Raw genomic sequence first — 20,026 nt, 5'->3', positions numbered from 1 at the left:
TGCAAGTGGAACGAGTCTGGAATGACTCCATGCATGGACACACTCGTTCCAAAATAAGAGTGCCTTTTACCAAACTAAATCCACCTTGGAAATGACACAAAATTATTTGGGTTGGTTTGGACTAGAGAACCTTTAGAAAGACTCAACAAAAGTGGGTTACTGAGTAAGAAAATGGTGTGTGAAATCCAATGCTGATTAAGGCACATGGAAAGTAACACTGCTGGTTCTAAATGAGCTGTAACCGAGGTTATCTCAGAAGCCAAGAGATTAGCAGGACTCAAAAAAGATTTATTTAGACATGTAGGCACATCCATGAGCAGGGAAAGCCTACTCCTCCCTCTAGCTGTTCCTTGATTGCTCTTAAATAAGCAATCAGAACTGTAACCATCCATCCAGACACACTCGTGCCAAGACTGTAGAAAGGGAAGAGAAAGCCAGCTGAGAATCAATCCCACCCTATGCACTACCCCATTTTCTCTCTGGAAATACCACTGGCAACCTCCTACAACAGTGGTGCAGGGTTGTGCCTTTCAGCACAGGTTATTCCCCTGCTCCTCCCATGCTTCGTGGAGCTGATGGGAGGTGCTGATGGGAGGGGCTACAGGAGGTGCTGCCAGGCTGCAGGGTGCCCAAAGTTTCCTTGCACAGGGGCTAGGCTCTGTGAAACCCCTCAGACGATCTCACAGCACACTGGCGGAGAATCGCACAGTAGCAGACATAAAAGGGACATAGTGAAGTTGCATAAACTCCTACTTGGAGGTCTAACAAGAGAGATGTGGGGCCAGCAGGAAATATTGCTTTGGTGATAGGCTGACTGCTGCAAGGTGCAACTCCCTCTATTTCTAGCTTTGATGTCAAACATCCAGTGGAGTATACTCTCAAGGAGTGGCTCACAACTTTGGACTCCAGGCACCTTTCTACAACTTTTGTGACTTGAGCGGCACCCAGTTTCCAAAACTAATTTATATATTACTGTTCTTACCTCCTTGTAGAGAAGATGGGCAGTGGGGAGTAGGGGATCACCCAGGTAAGGGCAAGCCTGAGCCTGTACTTACCATTTTAGTGCCTCGTGCTTCGCTGCACCCTTCAAAGCATCTCAGAGAGCACCAGGGAGCCATGGCACCCTGGTTGAGAATCAGTGGTCTAAGCCCTCAGAAATCTGGCTATCATTGGACCACAAGGGAAGATGATGGAAATACTACCTGGATGGCACTTCTTCTCTTTCATGCTTTCCAACCTATTTCCTCAATGTACCTGAAGAGGACAAGCTGGTCTACATCTGGTTTAATTACTATAGTGCAGTACAGTGAGTACAAAAAATAAAACCCTCTTAATATACACTAAAAATAAGTTAGTGAACTACTAGAATGATAAATACAGCACTTTTAAGCTCCAGCTCAGAACAGTAAAGCATTAGCAGTGGAAGGCTTTTAAAAAGCAGTGAATTTAGGAACAAACCAAAAAACCTCATATAATAAAGGAATATCTCAAAAGAACTACACAAAAATAAAATAAAATGATCTAGCTACTAAACTACACATATGTGTTCAAAATCTTGTGGGAATCAAATATTCCAGTAAAAATAAAAGGAGAAATGGAAACACAAGTTTCTTATTATCACACTTCATATGTTATAAAACGTAACAGTTAACTTATTTTTGGCAAAAGGACAAAGGTTGCACAACACTCTGGCTTACACAAATATTTTCTATTGTTAAATGCATCTTAAATGTAGCGTGTCATATATTAAACTTCAAGCATACATCGCACAAGACAGTTTTAGCGTGTCCTACAGATACCAAAGTTTCAACACATTGACAAATATCATGACACCAGCATCCACTAAGCCAGGTGTAAAAAAATTACTCAAATTCATAGTTAATTCAAACCAGATAAAACTATTTGAGCAATAAAAACTGTACAGATGTTGACCAAAGAAGAGTTGATATTTTTGGATAAATTACTGCATATAATGCTTTCTAAAACACTCCCTTCTTGAATAGATAAAACACAGTTATACAAGTGCCATCATAAATTCCTTGTTTATAATAAATTCCTTGTTTATAATAAATTCCTTGTTTAGAATAAATTATGCCTGTGGAAATGTATCATATTAACTTCAAGTTTCATTTTAATTGCTGTAATAATGAAAATGGACATTAAAAGGAAGGGGCTATTAATGCCCATAAGAAACATGCATTGTAATACTAGTACTTCTCTCCAACATGGGTCATATATTAAAAAAATGGCTACTAAGGAAGAAGGGATGCAAAGAATGTCAGGATTATTTATTGATTGTCATTCTTATTATTTATGGCTGAGCATCCATCGTCTATTGGATGCAAAGGAAGAATATTGTGGCTGAGTGACACAGAAGGAGTCACTGAGAAATTTCAGGTACAAAGGGGAAAAAAAAAGTCATAGGGATAATCTCCCTCATTCTCTCTCACCTTGCACAATCTTTTCTAGCTAAATGAGAACTGAGTCACTAAATATTTTTATTTCATTAAAAAAAGAAAACTCTTTTCTTCACTGTTACTATCATTTTCTACTATGAAAAGATGGAAGTATTTTAAATCTCTATTTGATTTTTCACTTTATGTGTTTTGTTAATTTATATTTAGTACTTTACTTGACTTAAAGGATCAGGAGTTGTTGTCTAACTGTTTTTGCCACTAGAGCTTCCAGCTATGAGAAAAAACAAGTTCTTAAAGAAACTGGATTCTATTGACAAGATTCCAGCAACCGTCTTAGCTATCACAGATGTTGCATCTCTGTACACCAACATCCCTCCTGGGGATGGATTATAAGCCATAAAGAACATTATCCCTGATGATGAAAATGCTTCAATTTCCAATGCACTCTCACACTTTGTCCTCACACAAAACTATCTGTATTTCAGATTTGGAGACTCCCTATACCTATACATGAATGGTACTGCCATGGGCACACATATTGGCCCCCAAAAGATGTCAAATATATTAGACCTTGACTTCTATATAGAAGGCCTTGACATCCATTTCCTCTCCAGCTACCTTCTCATTCCCCTGGTATATCTAAGGTACATCAATGATATCTTCATTATAGGAATACGTGAGAAAGTATCTTTAGAGAAATTCTACGAGGTGGCAACTTTAACGCTGTGAAAGCTTACAGTAGCTGCATTACCACCACATTGTATCAGAAATCAGCAGACCAGTACAGCTACTTCCATACCACCAGTTTTAATCCACAACACATCACCAGATCCATCATCTACACCCAGACTCCATATTACAACGGTATCTGCTGTGATCTCACTGACTGGGATGTTCACCTTAAGGACAGAGCAGTCCCAAAACCAGAGTCCTCAGACCAACACAGCCAGGCTCAGACCCAGCTCCAACCTGGTAAAATACCAACCCTGTGACAAAACAGAATCCCTCTGGTTATCGTCTACATTCCCCAGCTTGAACACTTTGAATGCACCATTAAAGACTGCCAACCCCTCCTGGAGGGGACAAACCTGTTCTGGCTTATCTCAGGCCCCCAATTCAAATGACACATTGCCAGCAGCAGACCACCTAACACCTATTTTCACCAAGGCACCAGCTGATACCAGTAACTTGCCTTCTGACCAGCACTGCCATGTCAATGGATCCAGATGCCAGTTGTACTCCCCTGTCAACACAAACCATGTCAACACATAATATCCAGGTTCATGTATCTGCTCCTCATATGTTTCCTGCAAGTTCATTTGTAGCCTCCAAAGTAAACTACAGTAGTTGCTTACAAAAATGTATGCCTCTCTGAATTACAAGTACTCCATAAATACACTTTTAAGTAGCAGTTTTGTACCAACTTATATATAGAACAAACTATTCATGATATTAGTCCAAAGCCAAGAGGCTTGTTATTTACCATATAGTTCACTGGGCTGGGCCCCAGCAGTCAACAGCATTTCAAGCCATGGTGACCCTACTGATCATTATGTGTGCATACTCCAGAAAGCCTCCCCGCTGCCCAAAAGGATCCATGTGTTAATTAGCTCTTCAATCATGACGGGAACCAGGTGTCCTTGTCATGAGTCTTGGGATGCTCCAAAAGTGTATATGCAGAGAAAGGAGAGGGCAACCTGGTCTGGCTTCACTTCCTAGAGAGTGAGGCTACATTAATCATATTCAACAGCCTGAAAGAGGACGTGACAGAGGGATTCTGGGCCCTGTTTCATGAAGTTTGCCATTTAAGGCTGATGAAGAAACAAGAATCATCACAAATGGGAAAGAAAGGTGCAGTTCAGCTGTGGCAGTGAAAAGGAAGTCAAACTTTATTTAATACAGTGGCTCACCAAAAGAGTTCATAGTTTCATAGTAGGTAGGGTTGGAAGGCACCTGAGCAGATCATCTAGCCCAACCCCCTGCCATGGGCAGGAAGGGATGCTGGGGTCAAACGACCCCAACAAGGTGTCTATCTAGCCTCCTTTTAAAGAACCCCAGGGTAAAAGAGAGCACCACTTCCCTTGGAAGTTGGTTCCAGATCCTAGCCACCTTGACTGTGAAGTAGTGCCTCCTGATGTCTAGTCTGAATCTACTCTTCATTAATCTATGGCCGTTAATCCTTGTTACGCCCAGTGCTTAGGGGAACAGGGACTCTCCCATTGCCTGCTGGTCTCCCTTTCTCCCTTGGCCAGTTTACAGATGGCCACCAGATCCCCTCAGCACCAACCAGAGTTGGCGCTGAGGGGAACTGAGTGCAATGGGCACTGAATCTTATTCAGGTGGGTTGCACTAACCTATCCTTGTGGTACACAATAAGGGTAAAGTATTTTATAGTCATGCTCAGTGTTATCTGGGTTGAATCAACTTCATAGTTGGTTTCCAGGACTGAGCACATGCAGTTTTTGGCAGCAGCTTAATGACAGACGATGTATTTCATGCAGTTTACTTGTATGTAAATGTAAGATTTCCCCATGTTAACTGGAGGAAAAAACCTTGTCTTGTATTCGAGTACTATAGTCTATGAGTTACCACTGTCTCCTGCCTTCAGCTTGACTTCAACCCAGCACAGCTAACCACCTTTCCTTTTAAAAAGGTCATTTTTTCTTCATTAGCTACTTTCAGTTTCTGTCTCATGCAGCAGCACCGTAATGGTCAAAGTCTAGTGGCCTGTACAGTACAGCAGTTGGTAACAATTTCTGGAGTGGAAATCCCAGCACTGACACTAGCTCCTTCTCACTTTGTGCAAATCAGTTAACCTCTGTGGTTCAGCTCTCCTTCCAGTACTGTTCATTTACTTAGCTAGTTTATTAAAATTGTATGAATATTAATGTTTGCAAAGTGCTCTGGATTTGAGAAAGATAAAAGGAAGTCCTGTGTATTTCTCTTATGACCATAAATAAGTTTATTCCGGTAGCAGAGAGACACTCAAATTTGAATCAGGACTCCATTTTACTAAAATGAATAATGGTCTTTGAATACACAGCTCTGATACTGATATGTTTAATAAGCAATTTGCAAATTATAAATCCTCAAGTGAATGCTGAAACCTCCTGACAACTTTTCAACACTCTATAGTAGGTGTTTAAAACATGCATATTAATTATACACATTTGCAGCCTCAAGTTATTATATTATCCCTTTCAATAAAACTTCTTTTCCTCCATCTACAGAGACACTCTATCTGATACTGTACTCATGATAAAATACTGTTTAGTTTTATTGAATGTGTGAACATATGCAACAGCACTACTGATAATGACACTTACTATTTCTGTGATATGCCTAATTACCAAACCAGCCTATGCAAGTAATTTCTTGAACGTCTACAACATCTTTTGAGGTACATCAGTGTCACAAGTAACACTATCTTCAATTCACAAATAGAAAACTCTTGCCGTTCTACATTCCCCATTGCAGAAGTGCTCATTGCTTTATAAAGTGCATTACAGTGGAAAATAAAATTCTGTGCATTTTGTATGACTCTGTACTGGAACTGACCATTCAAGAACAGTAACTAAATGTCTGTTTATGAGGTCTGAAAATACATGTGGGATGGAAATGCTGCTTCCCATTATCAGGGTTGATTAATTAAATACAAAGTGTAGAGGATGCCATGAAGAGTGATATTACTTACTTCTCCAAGGCTGACATACCTTAAGTTCTGATGCCCGCTTCATCATTTCAAGGGTGATGTAGCAACCAATTGAATGGCCAATCAGCACAAGCTTCATATCTTTTGGCACGTTCTTTCGGAGAAAGTCCAGCTTGTGTTCTGTTTGTCCATGAAGTCCAAATATATCCTCTAGTTCTTTCATATCAGTGTCTGAAATATAAAGCAGTGATACTTTTTTCTTTTTTTTTTAAAGGGATATTTCAATTAATTCATCTCAGCTTTTCTAGAAAACACTCTGGAACAAATTAAGTCAGAATTTTGAGTAAAGGCCCACTGAAAAATATACAGCTTATTACTACCACTTCCTTCTCCTTGTCTGTCTGCCAGTGGAAGCGGCTATAGCTGCTATAGTTTGTGCTGTTGTATTATGTTAGGCATTGTCAGGATGTTGTCAAGAAGCTAGGTAAAGATATTTGGGAAGGTTAAAGGGAGGTTAGATCATATTAAAAATGGTCACCCAATGCAACTTAGTTTGCCCAGGCTTGGACCTTACATTTAGATTGACCTAAGTCGTCAGGCCCTCAGGGACTGTGACCCCAGGGAGATGGGAGTTCAAGAAGAGTGGTTGCTTCTCAAGGAAGCGATCCTCAATGCATAAGCTAAATCTATTCCAACACGGAGGAAAGGCAGTAAGAAGGCACAGCAGCCCTCCTGGCTCTCTAGGAACCTAGCGGACCTCCTGCGGCTAAAAAGGAAAGCCTACAAAGGATGGAGGACGGGATTCACCTCCAAGGAGGATTATTCCACGCTGGTCCGGTCCTGCAGGGAGCAAACCAGGAAAGCCAAGGCTGCAACTGAACTCCAACTAGCTTCAAGCATCAAGGACAACAAAAAGTCCTTTTTCAGATATGTGGGGAGCTGGAGGAAAAGCAAGGGCAATGTTGGACCCCTGCTAAACCAGATGGGGCAAATGACAACTGACGCCCAGGAAAAAGCCAACCTATTAAATACGTACCTTGTGTCAGTCTTTCATCAGTCCCATGGGATGCCCGTGCCTGCTATGGGACAGGGAGATCCGGGTGATGGGGATCCCCTACCCTCCATAAATGCTGACCTCGTGAAGGAACACCTTGAGAAGCTGGATACCTTCAAGTCAGCCGGCCCTGACAATCTGCACCCCAGGGTACTCAAGGAGCTGGCGAGCGTCATAGCCCAGCCCCTGGCACGGATCTTTGAAAACTCCTGGCGCTCTGGTGTAGTGCCCGAAGACTGGAAGAAGGCCAATGTGGTGCCGATCTTCAAGAAAGGGAGGATAGTGGATCCGGCTAAATACAGGCCCATTAGCTTGACTTCTATCCTGGGGAAGATCCTAGAAAAGTTTATTAAGGAGGCCATCCTTGATGGACTGGCCCAGGCTAACATCCTAAGGGATAGCCAGCACAGGTTTGTTGTGGGTAGGTCTTGTTTGACCAATCTCATTTCCTTCTATGACCAGGTTACCTATCACCTGGACAAGGGAAAAGAGATTGATGTCATATATCTTGACTTCAAAAAAGCCTTTGATCTGGTATCCTACGATCACTTCTTGGCCAAACTGCCCAGTTGTGGCCTTGGGTCCACCACAATCTGCTGGCTGGGAAACTGGCTCCATGGTCAGACCCAGAGGGTTGTAATCGATGGCAGTCACTCATCGTGGTGCCCTGTGACCAGTGGGGTCCCTCAAAGCTCTGTCCTGGGTCCCATCCTGTTCAACATCTTCATTAATGATGTGGATATTGGAGTCAGGAGTGGACTGGCCAAGTTCGCCGATGACACCAAACTGTGGGGCAAAGCATCCACATCAGAAGATAGGCGGGTGATCCAGGCTGACCTGGACAAGCTCAGCAAATGGGCAGACGAGAACCTCATGGTGTTTAACACCGAAAAATGCAAGGTTCTCCACCTTGGGAGGAAAAACCTGCAGCACCCTTATAGGCTCGGCAGTGCTACGCTGGATAGCACTACAGAAGAAAGAGACTTGACCACAAGATGAACATGAGCCTGCAATGCGATGCTGCGGCTAGTAAAGCGACCAAAACGCTGGCTTGCATCCACAGATGCTTCTCGAGCAAATCCCGGGACGTCATTCTCCCCTTGTACTCAGCCTTGGTGAGGCCGCAGCTGGAGTACTGTGTCCAGTTTTGGGCTCCACAATTCAAAAAGGATGTGGAGAAGCTGGAGAGAGTCCAGGGGAGAGCCACACGCATGATCAGAGGTCAGGAAAACAGATCTTATGATGACAGGCTGAGAGCCATGGGACTCTTTAGCCTGGAAAAGTGTAGGTTCAGGGGTGATCTGATGGCCACCTATAAGTTTATCAGGGGTGACCACCAGGATCTGGGGGAACGTTTGTTCACCAGAGCGCCCCAAGGGATGATGAGGTCGAACGGTCACAAACTCCTGCAAGACCGTTTCAGGCTGGACATAAGGAAGAATTTTTTTTACTGTCCGAGCCCCCAAGGTCTGGAACAGTCTGCCAGCGGAGGTGGTTCAAGCACCTACATTGAACACCTTCAAGAGTAAATTGGATGCTTATCTTGCTGGGATCCTATGACCCCAGCTGACTTCCTGCCCTTTGGGCAGGGGGCTAGACTCGATGATCTCCCAAGGTCCCTTCCAGCCCTAATGTCTATGAAATCTAAGTGGGGATATAACTGCAAACTGTATAGAAGGGCAAGAAGTTCAGGTCTAAAAATGGCTGACCCAACCTAATTTAAACCTACCTCCAAGGTAGTCTAACTTATATCAGATCCAGCAAGAACAATCTAACTGAACTTTTGTACAGTTCCCAGCACAACCCTGGGACTGGGAAAGCCCACTGCTGGCCCCAAGCACTGGGGCAGCCCTTTTTCTATCTACCCCCATGGCACCAGGCTATTTTTAGCCCCTTTGGCCCCACCCCTCCCCCAGGCAGACAACTTCCCTGCCACCCCCCAAGCCCAAACCCTGAAGACCAGCTAGCCTCACCCGCAGCCCTACAAATCCCACACCCTGCAAGACGTTCCTGGTGCCAGGAGCCTATCAAAGTAATTCAGGGAAAAGCAAGGGGCAGGCAGGATAGGGGAGGGGAAAAGGTTCACAAAGGGGGTGTCATTCATTGGGAGAGGGTGGGAAATCAGGGGCTAAAAATAGCCCCTGGTCCTGGGGAGGATCCTCCAATCTCCTCCTTGTATTCCTGCAGACCCTTCTAGTTCCCCTGATCCTGCTAAACCCTAATGGAGCCCACCAACTCCCTATGGACCCAGCTAGCCCCCTCAATCCCTCCAAACCCCCCATGGATCCCTTGCCCCCCTGATCCTATCAAAGCCTCCTGGTCCCCCTCCCCTTCCCCCAACAGACCCTGCTAAACCCTGATCCCCCTGCTAGCCCACCCCCATCCCAACATACTTTAGATTGGGTGGCCATTTTTAACTCAATCTAACCTTCCTGAATGTCGATACATAACCACAGTTTCTTTACTTCAAGCTCCCTGTTTCTAAAATGAGGATAAACACCATGTTCTTACCACATATGGTGCTTGGAAGATAAATACATTAAAGGGATCAAAAGGCACTCAGATATTTTAGTAAAGGACAGGACGCAAGACAGAACTGAGTCTCATCTAGTCCCATTACTTGCATAAAATACCTATCCTTAAGGATAAAAAGTTACAAAAGAAGCAAGATTTCATTTACAATAAACAATGTGACAAAAGATTATTTGGTATTCTATTTAGAGCCCTTTGCACTGTGAGATGGATTAAAAAAGGGCCTTGCTTAGTGTAAATGAGAATCTAGCCCATAATATTTCAAATGCTACCATCAAAGCTTCTAACTGATACACAGTAAATTTCATCCCAATCGAGATCAGTGACTTTGCACAGTGGAGTTTATTAGCATTAATGGACATTGCCTTTGTGCATGCAACAGCTATTTCCCTCAATGGAATGAGTGAACTTGTACATGATAATTAGCATTAAATACGATCATTTAAAGCAAAATGATAAGTTGCTGAAAGAAAATAGCATCTTCTAATATTTCTTCCCCAAAGCTTAAGCAAATTACCGTAGAGGCTGCCACAGAAAGAGCTTTGTTTAACCAAATTAATATTCCTAGTAAAACTATTATTGGTCATATCCTGGCATAATTTCCATTGGCTTACTTTAAATGAAAAAGAAAAGAAGGAAGAAAGTTTTATTAAAACATGCGCAAGAACACAACATTAGATGAGAAGTAATGTTTTGCCTATAAGGCTTTCTGCAGGTAATGGAAAATGAAAATGCTCATTCTGTTTTCCAAAACCCCAAATGAGGGCCTCAGGCCAAAACATTGTTTTTAATCTTAATTTCTATTTTTAGCAAAAACAGTCTTAACCACTTCTTTATTTATTCGGCAGCCTAACCTCATGCAGAAACTGGTTGACCACTTGCTCATCTTATTAAAAGTACATACAGTACACACAAAACACAGAATATGGGGGGAAGTACAAGCTAAAGGATAGGACCCTGACCTAGGAGTACAGGTACTCGAATTCTACTCCAGACTTTGCCACTAGGGTGACAAATCTTTTTAAAACGTCAAGGAGGGACATATGCCTGCCTCTCCCCCACTATGCCTCCGCCAGTGGCACAGCCAAAGCCGAGCAGGCCTGGGATGGATTTAGTCTGCCCAGAGGGCTCGGAGCTCCCCACCCTATTGATTTTCACTTGGGAGCCCTGCACTGGCCACATGCTCCCTACCCACCCAGCAGCAGTGGGGGGCACAGCTCTACAACACTGCTGCCCCCTTGCTGCCAGTTGGGTAGGGGGCACCTTGCCTGCATCTGCTCCTACCCCATGCACAAATCGTGGGGGGGGGGTATGTGCCCCCCCATGTTTCCCCCTCAGGGGTGTATGCAGTGGCAAGGGGCCCCTCCCCTTGCCCTAGGACCCCTGGATGAGCCACCCTGAGCTCTGTCCTGCTCCATGCCCCAGCCCCATGCAGCACCCCCAGCCCCTTGCCCCACTCCTGCCCTTACTGTGGGAACCTCCATCTAACATCTCTCTTCCCCGTGCCCTCTACCCCCCACACAGACTTACCTGCAGGGAGCTGCTCTCCATGCTGCCCAGCTGTATTTCCTGGCTGTGGTGTGTGTGCGTGCAGGTGTACACGTGCATGTGTGGTGCCCCCTGCATCCCGATCCCAGCATTATATTTTTAAACCTGTCGTTTCCTGTGGATCCCTGCACGATGATGTGAATCCGGGACAAATATTGTCCCAGATTCATGCAGCCCGGAACTGGGACTTGAGGTTCCCAACCAGGACTGTCCCACCCAAATAGAAATAGGTGGTCACCTTATTTGCCACCAATATGCTCTGTGACTTCTGGCAGGTGAAGAACACTCTGTAAATGTGTTTCTGATCCCCACCCTTTATTTGTCTCGCACTATCAATTTTTCATCGTCAGTCTTGTGGTATTTTATGCCTGATTCATATTTCCGACTCCTGAAAAGAAGTGATTACTGGAGAGTCTCAGCTTTTACCTGGTTGGGGGTTAGAGGGAGAGGGAATAGTAACCACATAACCCTTGTGTCATAGACAAACGCTTCAAAATACCCCACAGAGAGGTTCAGTAAAGATTTGGCAAATAAAAATATTATACAATAGATTATTGTTAAAAACTCACTATGTTGAAACCATCTTATGAGTGCTGAGAGATCCAACTCCCAATTTCTGAATAAATGTGGTGTCCTCTTTAACAGGCAAACTCTTCAGGTATAGGGAGTGGTTCTCACTATATATAAATAAATGGGTTACCTCCTACAGTGAGTGCTCCAAAAATTAACAACACTGGGCCAACTTTTTTCAGATTAAACTTACTAAAGTTATGCATCTAAATTCCATACTTAATTACTGAAAAAGTGGCCTAAACCTCTGTGCTGCCAATACATTGACAGTTCAGTGATTTCAGGAGGAACTGTGGCTGCTCTGAGCAACTGAATGCAAGGTTACTTATTTAGGTCCTGTCTCTCTCTTTCTCCATCAGCTTCCGCCATCCTGTAAAAGTAAATTGAGCCCTGAAAGCCAGCGCAACCTAACAGGGATTGTGACAAAAGTCTGAAGATGACTAGTTCATTCCTTTTTCAAAAGCTGATATACTGCCAAGCCGAATTACATAGGTATAACTTTTGGAAACTCTGCATAGGAAGATAAGCATGTATTTGGAGTTTTTTTGGGATCCACAAGCTAAATTCCATTCATGGTAGCTAATGGACTAATTCTGCAGTCTTTAGTCAGGTAAAATTTTTTACTGACTGCAATGGAAGTTTTTTTTTGATTGAATAAGGAATATGAAATCATAACCTGAAGAACAAATCAGCTTGGAAGTCTGTAATTTTCTCCCCATTTCCCAGTAGTCAAATTTCTAGTATCTTCCATTTTTAAACATAACAGAGAAATTACTTTCATCATGTATGATGCTCTTGATCCTGCAAACTTATATCTGTACTGTCGATCCCTGCTGACTTTGAGTTATTTTCATTAATGAATAAGAATGAACACAAATCTGTAATGAAGATAATCCAGACTCACATCAGCAAAACCTTGAGATCATCCCAGAGAGGCCCATACCTCTATGGATTCAACTTTATTTTTTGACCAAATATAACATTACTGCATCTGACATTAGCTCATAATATGTCCCCAATGCAAATGTTACCCTTATAATAGCACAAAATATATGAGAGCAAGGTGGTAAGTGTCATAGGTTTATAAGATTATTTATTTATTTTATGGAATAAAATGATCCACAGATTGTCCAAAGTCAACATGAATTTCTTGGGTGGAGAAACTTAAATGGGATCTTTGTATAAGCAAACAGACTTGCACAAACATATTGGCCGTTAGTTCTCAAATGGCTCAACATCAGAGGAGGAGTGGAGGATGACTTATTTCACCTCAGGTGTGGAATAAATTACATAGCTGAAATGGAGCTCATTAAAGCAGTTTTCAGATAGCAGAATCACAAGAGTTGTACCCTACATTGCAAACATACAACCTGGGCCAAGTCATGCCATTTTAAGACTTTATTTAGCTTTTTTTCAATATTTAAAAGAAATACTGTATTTCTGTTTTTCTTTGGCACGATGTTAATCTTCTGATGTGCTTTTGGAAAAACAAGTGTGTGATCACTTTAAAGAATCTCTTTCTGACCTCTAGTAAACCCAGTCAGAAAACAATAATAGATTAAATTTAACTGTTTGCTCAGAGATTAGTTGACTGGTTAATCTTGCAATGAAGGAGAAGCCTGGTTTTTAGGGAAATAACAGGTTTTGTTTGGGGGAGGGGGGGAGGGGGTTGAGCTGCGTATGCGAGAGAAAGCCTTCAGACCCCTCCCCCCCCCAAGAAAGCAGATACTCTATATTAGAGATTCAAATCATTGCAACAAAACTGGAAGAAGTCTGTAAGACATAGGCATTCCAATACAAAGTCTACAGGATCCTGAGTGTCTTTGAAGACAGTAATTACTGAAAGATACTGTAAACCAGATCTTCAAGGCTGAATGAATGGTTACATTTGTATGTGCCTAATCTGAAGCATCAATTCAAAAAGGGAAAATGAATATAAACCTGGCCAGTTAAGTATTCAGCTGCCTATGTGCCAAAATGCCAGATTAGCAAGCTTGCATCCTAGACATCTGAACACCCAAACTGGACACACGTGAACATCTACACAGGTGCCAGGGACAGCCAGCTTAGAAACATGGCTCAAGAGGTCACAACGAAAGATTTGAGACAGGAATTCTCTAAGCTCTAGCATTTATTACAACCAGTTAAGGCATAATATAAATTTTCCCTCGTAGGCGACTGGTAGGGAGGACATGGGGTGGCACATGCTCCTCCAGACTCAGGAGGCATCAGTCGCCCATGATTTCCCTTAAAAGGCAGGGCAGATCATCCTGTGAGGTGCTACAAAAGGCAGAAAGTTATCTTGTAGACAAATGGTCTTTTCTACATAAAAGCAAAACAAACCGACAAGTGATACACTGCTACAAACCAGAAGTCAATTAGCTTATTTTTAAGATGATCAGCCATTCCAGCCATCCAGTTATATATGTGGATCTCATCAATGAAGTATATGAATACCGTCCATTACTCAAAAAGATGACTTGCCTCATCTCCTGCTCTGCCACCAAGATGGCTTTAGTTGTACTTTTATTTGCGTTTTTATTTAGTGAATGGAAGGCTACTGTGGGAAAATTTGGGTTAAGTGGGTTTTACATTTGGCTGTAAAGGTGGTGAGAGTTGCATATTATTTGCCTGACTCCCAAGAAGAGTCAGCCTCCCATGGTCACTTGCCTGTCCTAGCTAGTGAACACTAGCATTGTTTCAGTAGGAAGCAGGTGTCACAGAGAACTGCCATATTGGAGGGGGCAAGAATGGGGAGGACTGTTATTTTTGAAAGGTAAGAATTAGTTGCAATGACTCAGGAATAAAGAAAAATAAGAATGTGGATATAAATTAATTTACTGACAATTAGACTTTTAATTCTTAGGGAGCTTAGGGAGACTGGAGCACAGGTGGTTTTCTCATTTGTTCTTCCACTGAGCAGATGCAGACAGAGTCACAAGGCCTGCATCAGAGGTCAACTGGCGGCTTTGGAGCTGGTGTTACTGGGCGGGCTTTGGATTCTTTGACCACGACCCGCACTTCCACACAGGAGACATGCTAGGGTGGGATGGGCTACATCTCTCCCCGAAACTCAAGCATGTTTTCTCTTCCAGGTTGGCTGAATTCGTACAGCGAACTTTAAACTAGATTCATCAGGGGATGGGGATGCAGAGGTACAGGAGGACACTTTAACTTCAAGCCAGGTGACTCAAGCAGGAACAACCCAGGTAAGTGACAAGGGCCCGGGCAAGCTTGTGAACAAGAGGGCAGCACAAACATCCACAGGAGGTCCCAACTGCCTCTACACAAATGCTAGAAGTATGGGGAATAAGCAGGAGGAACTCGCCCTCCTGCTAGCTAGCCAAAACCGAGACCTGGCTGGGCTTACAGAAACCTGGTGGGATTCTACCCATGACTGGGCAGTAGACATCAAGGGCTATAGGTTGTATAGACAAGATAGAGTAGAGAGAAAAGGTTGGGGCGGCAGGGAAATGTAGCACTCTACATTAAAGAGCAGTACACGTCCTCGATGATCAGCATGGGTTCAGAAGAGGGGCAAACTGAGGTGCTCTGGGTTATAATGCAAGGGGGTCGTGGGAAGAGGGACTTGATAGTGGGCATCTACTACAGACCGCCTCACCAGGGGGATGAGCTGGACCTGGAATTTTCAGGTCAGCTCATGGAGGCTGTAAGGACAAGGGATGTAGTTGTCATGGATGACCTAAACTATCCAGACATCTGCTGGGAGGATCAGTCAGCCAGGTCTGAACACTCACATAGGTTTTTAGCCCACATACAGGACCTCCACCTAACCCAAGAGGTACATAATCCCACTAGAGGAAATGCCTTCCTGGACTTGGTCCTTGCCACAGGCGATGACCTTGTGAGGGATCTGCGGGTGCTCGACTACCTAGGCATTAGTGACCATTGTCTGTTGGAATTTACTATCCGGCACAGGATGGTGAAAGCAAGCAGTATGGCAAAAGTCCCTGATTTCAAGAGGGCCAAATTCAACGAGCTAATAAGATTAGTAAGAGAGACATTGGGAACTTGGAGCTTCAATGAGATGGGAGTCCAGGATGGGTTGTTCCTTAAGGAGACGATCCACCAGGCTCAGAGGGAGTCAGTCCCAATGCAAACCAAAAGGGGCAAGAGTGCTAAAAAGCCCCCTTGGCTCAGTAAAGGCATCCAGGACAGCCTAAGTGCAAAAAAGGTGGCATACAATCAGTGGAAGCAAGGGGCAATCACCAAGGAGAATTATACCTCCACTGCTGGTGATTACAGGGAGGTGGTTAGGAAGCCCAAGGGAAAGATGGAACTAGGGTTGGCGACCAGAATTAGGGATAACAAAAAGTCCTTTTTCAAATGCATAGGGAGTAAGAAGGCACCAGGTAACATGAGGCCCCTAAAGGACAGGTCTAGCAATCTGCTGATTGCAACAAAGAAAAAAGCTGATCTCTTCAACGAGTTCTTTGCCTCTGTATTTCCGAGCAGGGACCAGGACAACTCCCCCACTACGATTACAGACAGGCTCAGGGGACACAATGCCATGCCTAGGGTCAGGGACAATCTAGTTAGGAAACTCTTGGAAGGGCTGGATGTGTATAAATCAGCAGGTCTGGGTGGTCTTCATCTGAGGGTACTGAGGGAATTGGCGGAGGTCATAGCAGGGCCCCTGGCACAGCTGTATGAGCACTTGTGGTGTTCTGACCAGGTCCCAGAGGACTGGAAGAGAGCCAATGTGGTCCCCATTTACAAAAAGGGGAGAAAGAGGACCTGGGTAACTATAGGCCAGTTAGTCTCACCTCAGTCCTTGGAAGACCTTTGAGAAAATTATCAAGGAACACATCTGAGTGGGCCCAGCATGGGAGGTAATGCTCAGGGGCAACCAACATGGGTTCACTGCGGGCAGATCCTGTCCAACTAACCTTGTTTCCTTTTACGACTAGGTCACAAAGTCTTTGGATGCGGGCGCTGAGGTGGAGGTCATCTACATAGACTTCAAGAAGGACTTTGTTTCTCACCCCATTCTCATAATAAAAACTAGGTGACTGCAGCACTGATGCCTACACAGTCAGATGGGCAGCAAATTGGTCACACCCAGAGAATGGTGGTGGACAGGTCATTTTCAACCTAGAGGGATGTGGGCAGTGGAGTTCCCCAGGGCTTGATCCTCAGGCCTGTGCTATTCAACATCTTTATCAGCGACTTGGAGGTGGGCATGGAAAGCATGCTGCCCACATTCACTGGTGACACAAAGATGTGGGGCAAGGTGAGCATGCTGGAGGAGAGGGATCAAATCCACCTAGATCAACAGGTTACAAAGGTGGGTGGATGACAACAGGATGGAATTCGAAGCAGACAAGTACAAGGTGCTGCATCGAGGGAGAAGGAACCAGCAGCACACCTATACGCTGGGGAACATCCTTAACAACACAACTGCTGAAAGGGATCTTGGAGTCATTACTGACTCCCGGATGGACATGAGCCATCAATGCAAGTAAGTGGTCAGTAAGGCTAACTGCACCTTGTCGTGCATCTACAGATGCATCACAAGCAGGTCCAGGGACGTGATCCTTCCCATCTATGTGATGCTGGTCAGGCTGCAGTTGGAGTACTGTGTCCAGTTCTGGGCGCCGCACTTCAAGAGGGATGTGGCTAAGCTTGAGAGGGTCCCGAGGAGGGCCACTCGCATGGTCAGGGGGCAGCAGGCCAGACCCTACGAAGACAGACTGAAGGGCCTGAATCTATTCAGCCTCCACAAGAGAAGACTGAGAGGGGATCTGGTGGCCATCTATAAACTCACCAGGGGGGACCAGCAGAAAATAGGTGAGGCTCAGTTCCCCTGGGCACCACCTGGGATAACAAGGAATAATGGCCACAAATTGATTGAGAGCAGGTTTAAGGCTTGATATCAGGATGCATTACTTTACGGTTAGGGCTGCCAGGTTCTGGAATTGGCTTTCAAGGGAGGTGGTGCTCTCCCCTACCTTGGGGGTCTTTGAGAGTTGGTTGGATAGATAGCTGACTGGGGTATTATGATCCCAGCAGTCATTCCTGTCCAGGGCAGGGGGTTGGACTTGATGATCTGTTCAGGTCCTTTCTGACCCTAGAAACTATGAAAATATGAATTCTATAATATTAAGCCTTTACCTCCCTGCTAGTCCATCCCATTATGCCCACTTTTGTATGTGCATTATTTCTTTGCCATTACATGATACGAAATGAAAATGTTAACACCCACAAAACAGTGTTTCAAAACTGAACTGCCAATTTTGCATGTCTAACACAAGCAAACCTGGGGGGGGGGGGAGAGGAGCATCTTACCACCCCCACCTTGTATCTACTGTTGACAGACTTTACCCAATCCCTTATCTGATTACTGAACCCTAGAGTAGTTGTAGCAGCGAACTGTAAAATGCCAAGCGAGTGGGGGGGGAAGGGGCTTAAACAAATGTCTAATAAATACTTAAAAACTCATATTGATACCAGGAACAAGGTTTTAAAGCATTATGTTTTAGATTAACCCTTAGACCTTAATCTGTCTGCCCTCCCTTTGGGAACTATACATGGGACTTTTTAGATAAACATACCATTCGTTATTGTTTATTGGAGTAATTACATTTTGTAAAAGTACCCTCCAAAAATAAATTATCATCTGCTCAAAATGCTGTAATGGTCCATGTCATTATTTTCTTTATTAGAAAAATAACACTGGTTTTAATTTGTGATTTGGAATACAGGAATCATTTACTAACACTTTTTTTTTCTTTCTGAAACAATATTATGTAATGTCCAATTGATTTTTGAAGGGTGGTGTGCTTTAAATAAAATCATAGTTGATATGATCACCAAGAATAAGCTAACATGCTCAATAAATGCTACTGAATGCATACAGCACATATTTTTTAAGTAAGAAAATTAGTGCAGCAAACAAATTATTAATGAAATATTCACAGTGGTCTCATTTCTTTGGATTTACTTTATTTCCAAACTTGTCTTAATTGAGAGTAATCAAAGAACAACTCAAGATGAGCATCAAGACCCAACAGATAAAAAAAACAAAACAGGCCTTATGCCAAATCATGATAATGGACTTAGTTCAGCAATACAGATATTAATAAGTATGTTCTTGTGGTCTAGTTCTGTGCTATTCCTTATGTAGTCATGAATACCAATATACAATTGTATCAGAATATCCAAATAGCTGCATTTTACAACCATTTCATAAGGACTACAGGTATACAGTTCTATAGAACAAAAACTATTTCCTTATGTGGATCTAAATGACAGTTTTCTAGCTGTGTACCTGCTGTTCTGGCCTCTGTGTCTGTACACTTGGGAGAGGTAGGGGGAGTGGGGGGGGCGAGAAGCAGGACGACTCGTCTGTGTTACAGTCCCAGTAGTTGAGTGGCCAGGGCACTTGCCTAGGAATATGGAGATGCAGGCTCTAGCCCAACTTGCTCACAGGGGGTCTGAACCTAAACAATGTTCTAACCACCATACCACAGGTTGGGCTTATCCAATTGTTTCTTCAGGGCTCCTTTTCTGAAGCTAAACCACCACTCCTTGCATTAGATAAAATAGGTGGGAGGGCAGTGCAGCATGGAAGTTGCTACCTCACTGTGAGCAAGAAGCCCTCATTAAGTTCAGGGCTTTCTCTATTCCAAACCAGCATCACCGAATCACACAGCCCCTAGCCTGCTTTTCTTTTGGCTTGATGTCTTTCCTTTTAATGCAGTGGTTTTCAAACTTTTTTCATTTGCAGACCCCTAAAAAATGTTAAATGGCAGTGCAGACCCCTCTGAATTGTAAAGTGCGTATTCACTAGAGGTGCATCAATACATCAGTTCAGTATCGGATCGCCACCAATAAAAGGAAAATTGACTATATCAGAAATCAACTTTTTTTGCCTGATGCGGCCAATAACGTGACCAATAAATGCTCTGTGTATGACTACAGCCATTGCATGCACGGGGCCAGGAATATAGCCAAGCAGCTTGGAGAACTGCATCCATCTGGTAAATGTGTTGTGATACAAGGTCTGATGAAAGGTCCCCTGGAGGAAGGGGAGGGGTAAGGTGGACACACTGAGGCTCCTGCAGTGAGGGAGGGAGTGGGGCTGGGGCAGGTGCTGCCCAGTTGGGGTGGGGCAGGGGAGGGCATGGGATAGAGCCATGGCCCATCCAGGGGTGGAGGAGGGGAGTGGCTACCACTGCTGCACAGACCCCAGGAACGCATGGTGGGTCACGCAGATCTGTGCAGATCTGG

The 20,026-nt window shown here is 43.9% G+C and overlaps 1 protein-coding gene across 4 annotated transcripts in view; it reads right to left on the bottom strand.

Annotated features, from left to right (window-relative positions):
* The window catches only part of LDAH (lipid droplet associated hydrolase), a 219,391-nt gene that overhangs the window by 113,369 nt on the left and 85,996 nt on the right, over positions 1 to 20,026 (bottom strand). For all 4 annotated transcript variants that reach the window (XM_090031597.1, XM_090031603.1, XM_090031614.1 and 1 more), the window contains exon 4: positions 6,131 to 6,300. In XM_090031597.1, the coding sequence (XP_089887723.1) occupies positions 6,131 to 6,300 (170 nt within the window). The remainder of the gene's footprint in view (positions 1 to 6,130; positions 6,301 to 20,026) is intronic.

Source organism: Crocodylus siamensis, chromosome 1 (genome assembly GCF_052110815.1).
Source record: "Crocodylus siamensis isolate JL-2025a chromosome 1, ASM5211081v1, whole genome shotgun sequence".
Classification (NCBI taxonomy): domain Eukaryota; kingdom Metazoa; phylum Chordata; order Crocodylia; family Crocodylidae; genus Crocodylus; species Crocodylus siamensis.
This window is presented reverse-complemented; position numbering and strand designations above follow the sequence as displayed.